This window comes from Temnothorax longispinosus, unplaced genomic scaffold (assembly GCF_030848805.1).
Source record: "Temnothorax longispinosus isolate EJ_2023e unplaced genomic scaffold, Tlon_JGU_v1 HiC_scaffold_29, whole genome shotgun sequence".
Lineage (NCBI taxonomy): Eukaryota > Metazoa > Arthropoda > Insecta > Hymenoptera > Formicidae > Temnothorax > Temnothorax longispinosus.
Genome location: NW_027270110.1, coordinates 90,784 through 99,682, shown reverse-complemented (window position 1 = coordinate 99,682; position 8,899 = coordinate 90,784). Strand labels below are relative to the sequence as shown.

The 8,899-nt window shown below is 37.2% G+C and overlaps 1 protein-coding gene across 1 annotated transcript; it reads right to left on the bottom strand.

The window, feature by feature from the left end:
• Positions 1-7,846: 7,846 nt before the first annotated feature.
• LOC139824203 (uncharacterized) lies at positions 7,847-8,821 on the bottom strand. Its single transcript, XM_071796699.1, has one exon. The coding sequence runs from the start codon at positions 8,819-8,821 to the stop codon at positions 7,847-7,849; it is 975 nt and encodes a 324-aa protein (XP_071652800.1).
• Positions 8,822-8,899: the final 78 nt, after the last annotated feature.

Sequence of the window (8,899 nt, the reverse complement as noted above, 5' to 3'; positions counted from 1 at the left end):
CGTTTAGCTTGTTTATACAGTCGATCACGAGCACGCAGCCGAGCAATCAATTCCGCCGTAAGCCATCGCACTGGGGGCCTCTTAATTCTAAGTACACGAACGGGGGCAAAGGTGTCAAGTGCCTTTAACATGGCATCCGACAGGACCCCACAGAAACCATCAACATCAGTATCGTCAGACAGTTTATCCAGTTCGATCCGTACAGCGTCGGCAGTAGATTCCAGATACTCAGAGAACACAGAACCATCAAAACCACTGTAACTCCGCCGAGTAATGGTTCGCTCAGATATTAGATTAGAATTAAGTGACATTGACAACTCTAACAGATCGTGACCCGCAATGAAAGGACTTAAAGATTTGGTAAATGATAGAACTTTGTCAACATCATCCACAACCAGGACATCGAGGCAAGAGTCAGAGAACGCAGTATGATATGTAGGTTCGGAGTTAACAATATGTAAAGATAAGCCAGACATGAGTTCACGCAAGTAATTCGCTTCAAAATTAGTCGATGACAGATTGCAATTTAAATCACCTCCAATGATTATGTTTTTGTAAAGATGTGAGAAACGAGTTATAGTGACTCAACAAAGTCAAACAAGAGGTGACCTTTGGGTCTTCTATAGATGGACGCGAATAGTACTGATTCACCATCTGGAGTACGTATTTCAATTAGAAGGTATTCAGGTACGTCAACATAAACATTACTGGAGGTAGCTAGAATTTTGACTTTTAACGATTTATGTACATAGCATGCCACCCCACCGCCCATCCGTTCCAATCTGTCATGACGATCATCAAAAAGTAGTCGTCTAGCGCCACAAGCTCATCAGAGACACTCGCATTAAGCCACGTTTCAGAAACAGAGATGATATGATAAGAGCCGGTATTAAAATGTAGCCTAATGAACTCAATATGTCCCCGAAGGGAATTAGCATTGAACTGAGCTATACGCAACGATGTAGAATGTCGTATTGATTTCTGCACACCAACGGACGACGAAGAACATACAGGCCGAACTTGTCAGACGAGCTTAGCGAGATCAGAGTCAGTATTGATAAAGATGACGGGTTCGCCGTCAGAGCGTCGAGCGCATATCAGGCCGTTCTTCACCCAGACATATTTAAACGCGTTCTCCTTAGCGAAGCGCTTAGCTCGCTGTAACAAGTCGTAAGTGCACTTTGGAAGCAGCTCATTCACATAAATATTGCGATTAGAACCGCCTCCACACACATCTGCCTGTGTAAGCGCACCTTTTTCACGCTTTTTTACAATAATCGCGTCACGAACAGCACTCGAGGTCACAGCAACAATCATTGAACTTAATAGTGTAGTACTCGCAGAATGATCCTGAGAAGCCGTCGGCAGTGTTCTTTTTAACATTCTCACGTCAAGAACATGACACGACAAGTCAGGCACATTTAGCGCTGTCAAAATGTTCTCGGCGAGTTTGGAAGGAGTGATCGATATCGTTGAAGGCAGACCAGAAACAATCAACTCGTTGCCGCTATGAGTGCCCCGAGAGAGAGAGAGAGAGAGAGAGAGAGAGAGAAATTGATCGATTGATTGAAGTTTATTAGCCTTCTCGGCTATTTTTTACATAAATATTCTTAAATTAATTCCTCTACATGAGGTACAATATATTCTCTTAACCTACGTTTAAATGGTACAATTCTTTCGCATTGCTTAATTTCTATCGGTAGGGCGTTGTACATATTTAAACCTTCATAAAATAAACTTTTCTGTGCGCTTTTCGTCCTGCGATATTGAATTCTAATATTCTCAGCCTGTCTCGTTCGTCGTCCACTCACATCTCCTACTATTTCTATCCTATTACTTAAGTGTTTTGGCATTATGCCTCTTACTATCTTAAAAATAAACACACAAACATTGTACATTAGCCTCTGTCTTACATTCATAAACTTAAGGGTTTTGCAGCATCAAATCTACCTTTGTATATCGCGAGCACTGCAGTATGACTCTCATGGCACGGTTTTGTGCCACTTGCAGTCGATTCAGTTGCGTTTCACCCATGCCTACTAACATCGTTGCGCAATATTCAAAGTGAGGCGCTATGATAGACTTATACACAGTACATCGAGTGTACGCCGATATATCATTTCCTATTCTATTCAGAAAACTTACTTTTTTCCCTATTTTCTTTAACATATAATCACAATGATTCTCCCAACAGAGTTTACTATCGATCATTACACCCAGATGTTTCGTTATCTCGACACGCTCAATTATAGTTTTATCCAAATTTTTTACTATTATGTCTGTTTTTATTTCTTTCCTTATAATTCTAACTATCATATATTTGGTCTTATCTGCATTTATTTTTAACATATTCACATTTATCCATTCTTCAAGTATACCGAGCACCATATTTAGTTTTATTTCTAATTCCTCACAACTTTCTCCTGTTACACTTGCGGTCGTGTCATCTGCAAATAATCTAAATATACTTCCCTTCGGACAGACTTTAACTATATCATTTATATACAAATAAACAATAGAGGTCCTAATACTGATCCCTGTGGCACGCCATATACTGTCTCAATTATTTTAGAACATATATCATTGAATCTAACTTGCTGCTTTTTATTACTTAAATACGATATTATCCATTCCAGTACCACTCCTCTTATTCCATACTGATATAATTTTTCCACTAATCTTACCCTATCTATTGTCTCAAACGCTCTCCTGAGATCCAGGAATAACACCCCCACCATTTTTTCTCCTCAATTATCAACTTCCATTCTTCGATAAAACTTTGAATTGCTGTCTCACACGACTGCTGTTTCCTAAATCCCGATTGGTATTCGGTTATTATTTCATTGTCTTCTAGAAATTTTTCCAACTGCTTTTTACAACTAACTCTAATACTTTTTCATATATCGGTAACATATTAATCGGTCTATACTCGCTCGCTTTTTTTGGTTTGTTTACCTTTGGTATCGGTATTATCGTGGATGTTTTCCATCCTTCTGGAAATTTACCTGTCCTAAGCGAATAATTTATTACCCCTACAAACTCATCTTTTATCACAGGTAGCACCATTTTCAGTATATCACTATTTATCCTTTCCTCTGTTCCGTTTTTTCGTGGTAGTTCCCTAACAATTTGTTCCAAATCACTTGCACTAATTGGCTCAAAATTTTCCATAATTCCCTTATTCTCAATTACATAAATAGGTCTCCTACCTGTGCCTTCTATCCCCTTATTACTAATAGATTGCACAATGTTGCTAATACTTTTTACATAATATATATTAAATTTATCAGCTATATTGCATTCTTCTATGTCTCCTAATATTTCAAAATCTACATTATCGATGTTCACTGAACCCCTTTGCTCACCTTTAATTAATTCTTTTAAAGTTTTCCACATTTTTGTGGGATCACTCCTATTATTATCTATCATATTCTCATAATATTCTTTCTTTTTTGCCCTGATAAGTTTAACTACTGCATTTCTTTCATTTTTAAAAAATTTCCAGTCCTGTTCTTTACCTGAGTTTATTGCTCTACTGTGAGCCTCATCCCTTCTATCTGCTGCCATTCTAATTTCATCTGAATACCACATTTTCCCTTCCCATATTTTCGGAATCTTAAACTTTTTCTTAGGTGCTACAGTATCCAATACACTTACTATACTATTAACAAATCTCTCCGCCCTTATGCTTATATCTAGACCTTGACCTTGCTCAGTTCTTTCTTCCATTATTCTAAGAAATTCATCTACATTAAATTTACTATAGTCCCTGCCTCTAAATTCTTTATATTTATTTCTATTTTTATTTATATTTAATTCTACTTTTAGCTATGTATGGTCCGTGATTTTAGGTTTCTCATTCACTTGTACCTTTATTTCTTTATTCGAAAAAATTAAATCTATCATCGTTCGACTATCCTTTGTAACTCTCGTTGGACAATCAACGTATTGCCTCATCCCTAAGTTATGCATTACCGTTAATAATTTCTTTGTGTAAAATGAATCTACCATTATATCTATGTTAAAGTCCCCTATCACTATACAGTCATACTTTATTATTAAATCTTCAACCGTATCTTCCAAAAATCTCACGAAATCGCCATTTGACGCACTCGGCGAATGATACACTACTGCTATCATACCTTTATACAAATTCTCTCTTATTTCTACCACCACGCACCAACAATTTGACACTATCTTTTTTCTTATCAATTATTTTAAATTTAATATCATCCCTAACATATAACAGTACTCCTCCTGTGTTTCTATTTTCAGCATCACATCTAACTATACTATACCCCGGTACATTGACCTCACTATCCTCAATTTCTACAGTCAATCTAGTCTCGGATAACGCTAGAATCACAGGGCTCACACTCTTCATAATCTGATTTGAATCTTCAATTTGAAAAAATTGAATCATGAAGAATTACACAGAGGTAACAGTACAAAATACAAATATTTATTAAATATTTAAACCCAATAAGGAATACAAGGTATTTAAATACAAAGTTTATATATGTATTTTAAAAGATTTAATCGCATCGCAAAAGAATTACAGAGGTAACAGTACAAAAAAAATAAAATATTTTATTAAAATACATAAATTTTTCTTGTCAAAAAACTTGGCGCTGCTAGACCTCAAAATTAGGTCAGCCTGGTGTGTATGTGCGAGCGAGTGGGTGTGGGCGATGTGTCTAGCAGCGCCAAGTTTTTTGACAAGAAAATTTATGTATTTTAATAAAATATTTTTATTTTTTGTACTGTTACCTCTGTAATTCTTTGCGATGCGATTAATCTTTTAAAATACATATATAAACTTTGTATTTAAATACCTTGTATTCCCTTATTGGGTTTAAATATTTTAATAAATATTTGTATTTGTACTGTTACCTCTGTGTAATTCTTCATGATTCAATTTTTATTCTAATCGAAGAAAAGCAGTAGTAATATTATACCTCGAAAAACCTAAGTAACAAGTGGTAGACGTAATCTTTGTATCTCGAAAAATATATGTTCTCTGTAATTGGCGCTGTAATTTAAAAAAAGATATCATTTCTTTTTTGTAATTGTAATAATAGATCACTTGAAGCGCGACTCTTTTTTTGATAAGGTAACGTAATTTTGTGATGTGTATCACTTGAGTAATAATTTTTTGGAAATAAAAATAATACTGCTTAGGTTTTTCGAGATTTTTGGAGATACAAAAATTACGTCCACCACCTGTTACTTAGGTTTTTTCGAGGTATAATACTACTATTTTGTTTTTTTTTCGAGGTGAAGATACTACTGTTTAGGTTTTTTCGAGATTTTTCAAGATACAAAGATTTCGTCTACCACTTGTTACTTAGATTTTTTTAAGGTATAATACTACCACTGTTTTTTTTTTTAGGTAACAACATATACACTACTATGCGTGTACTTGGCGCCTTTCTTTACCTTTTTTTTAAAATTTATTTTACCTCTGTTTATTAGTGAATTATGAGTGCTTTCATCTACTTCAATTATTACGGATCCTTGCTCGGTATCCTTACTTTTTCCTCTTAATATTTTCTTCACTATGTGCATACAGGATTCTTCGCCAATTCTGTTCTGCTTCTTGATTGTATCTATCAGTTCATCATCCTCCATTTTCATTTCTTCTCTACCAACATTAATTATTTTAATCTTTGGTTTCCTCTTCTGTGGCTGAGAGACTTTGACCTCCTCGCCCATTGCCGCTTGTACCGTCGCCTTTAGCTTATCCTTCTCTTCTTTCGACTCACATCCTAAGATCACTGTCCCTTTACCTCCCTTTCTTAATTTGGTAATTCCTATTTCCATCTTGGTTATATCAATTTTATCTTTAATTGTTTTCTTCGTAATTTCACTCTCTTGTTGTACTTTTGGTTTTATAATCAAGATATTTTCTTCCTTCCTTTCTTTAATCACATCGCTATATTTTCTTGTCGCTCCACCTGACGATCCATATGCCCCTTGCGTCAACATTTTTCTCAATTCTTCTATTTCCTGTTTAATGCCTCCCATCTCCTCACGGACTATTTCTTTTATCATTGACTTGATCTCCTTTTTGCATGCTGCCTCATCTTTTAATTCTTTCACTGTTTTTACAAGCCAATCTATTTTTCTATCAATATCACTCGCGGCTGCTACTTTATTCCCGCTGCTTGGCGCCGGACTCATTTTTGCAGGTGCCGTTGCTCTTTCTGCTGCTGCCACTGCTTTATTTATATCAGCTACTTTATCACCATCACTAACAATTAACTTCTCGAATGGGCCAGGACACGACACTAAATCGCGGTTTCTATCATAAATTTTGTGCTTAGATACACAACCTGGATGGTAGAAAAGCTTGGCACAGGACTTGCATGCTATCACCTCCGTTTTTATCGGCTTCTTACATGCCGAGCATCGATACTCGGCGTATTCCTCGTTCATTCTGCTAATATCGGCAGAGACAGTTAATTGACTCGTCACTTTAACACGTCACTTTCACACGTCAGCGTTTTGTGTTCGCCGTCGATGTCTACCTGTCGTACGAGGTTTCGATGACCTCTGAACGAAATGCAGTTCTCGTGTCTATGTATCAACATATTCCGGCTAGTTAACACTCATGGCTACCCCCGGTCTATGCAGATATTCGTTACACAACTTTTTAACACTCTCCCTCACTTCTAAACCACTCAAAAATTAACACTTTTACGGAGCGATGTTTCACACGTCTGCTTCTGCTGAGAGAGAGAGAGAGAGAGAGAGAGAGAGAGAGAGAGAGAGAGAGAGAGAGAGAGAGAGAGAGAGAGAGAGATTGATTGATTGATTGATTGCTTTATTTTATGCCATAGTCTGGACTTTAGGCAAAATCAAAATTACAAAAGAAGTAACTTAATACTAAATAACTTAATACTAAAAAAAAACTTAATACTAAAAATAATAAAAATAAAAAAAAGGAATAGAAAGCACTTAAAAACTAAAGAAAAACTAAAACTAATATAACAAAATAATAAACATAATAGTGGAAAATAACTTGTAGACTAAAGGATGACTAAAACTAATATAACGAAATAACAGAATTGAGTAGAAGTAAGCAGACACTCGAAATCCGACTATGCGTAACAGGCAGGGCAAGACTTAGACTAAACGCGCTCGAGGGAGAAAAGATGGCTGTAAAGCTTGCTCTTGAAAACTGCAACAGACGACGCCGATTTCACTTCGCTGGGAAGCGAGTTCCACAAGTAAACGCCAGCAAGATGAAAGGACTTGTGGTACGCTTCGGTTCTGTGGATAGGAACATAGAAAGATTGAGGTTGCGCCAGACGCGAAGATCGCTAACTGAGGGGTCAGGATCAGAGAAAATCTCAGAGATGTAGCTAGGGGACAAATTATGATACACCCTGAACATATCTATTCCTAGAAAATAGAGGCGTCGGTGTTTGACGGAGAGCCACCCAAGTTGGTGACGATAAGGCGTGATGTGCTCGTCGAGAGAGAGAGAGAGAGAGAGAGAGAGAGAGAGATTTGATTTGATTGATTTGATTTATATTTATGCCCTAGTCGAGACTTTAGGCAAATCTTGATACAATAATATATAAAGACCGCAGAATAATACATAGCAAAAATAAATAAGAATAGAATTAAAATAAAAGAAAAATACAAATAAAAATGAACAATAAAAGAAAGAATATACATACAAGAGGAACATAAACGAACAAGAAGTCGAACAAGAGAGAGACCCGGTATTGAGCATAACTAATTACATTTACTCTCTCACTTATGTGACGACCTGCCCGTGAATCATAGTTCAATCATAAAATGAACAACTTAAACTAAACTTAAACTTAAACTTAAACTAGACCCGGACTGAAGGTGGCTCTGCAGTTGAGCCCTGATCGCTGTTTAACTCGAGTGAAAAAAGGTAATTATAAAGCTTATTCTTGAATTCGGTGACTGATGAGGACGACACAATCTCGGCGGGAAGGGAGTTCCACAAGTAAATACCGGCCAGGTGGAAGGACCTTCGATACGACTCCGTTCTGTGGTTAGGTATGACAAAAGTTTGTGGAAGTTCCAACCGTGACGAACGCCTAATTAAGGGATCAGATCTGATGAAGATCTCGGAGAGATAACTGGGAGACATGCCTTTAGATATCTTATACATCTCTGTTCCCAGAAAATAACGACGTCGATTTTTCACTGACAACCACTTTAGACGATGCCGATAAGGCGTGATACGTTCGTCCCTCCTTAAATTAAAGATAAACCGTATAGCGCAATTTATGAGTCTTTGTAATTTCAAGTTGAGTTCATCGGTAAGATCATTATAGACCAGGGAACAATAATCTATTAAAGGCCAAATCAGCGTAGTCACAAGTTTGACACGCAGTTGATATGATAGAGAGTTTTTGTGGAACTTAAGCTTGTGTAACGTGAAATGCACTCTCTTGGATACATGGTTGACGTGGCTCTTCCAGGACAAATCTGAGGTCATTATAACACCTAGATTTCGAGCCTCAGTAACGAACGGGATGGTGGTGCCGTTTACCGCGATAAGAGGCAGATTGTTAAGATCAATCTGCTTGACATACCGCCTACCTCCCAGTATTAAGACCTTAGATTTATGGAGATTAAGCGACAACCCATTCGCAGCCGCAAATTCTGCGATAACCCCCACGTCATGCGCCACCAGCCGCAGACCGACGTTCAGTTCACTCAAGAAGCACTTGCGATAGATTTGCGTGTCATCGGCAAAAATTATGCGCTCCGTAAATCGAAGAAAAGCACCGATATCATTAATAAATAAGGAAAATAGGAGCGGTATGCGCATCCCTGGGCGTAAGCGGCATGGTCGACAGCCCTGTCTTACAGCAATCACTGGCCGCCCTAGTGACGAGATACGCTTTTA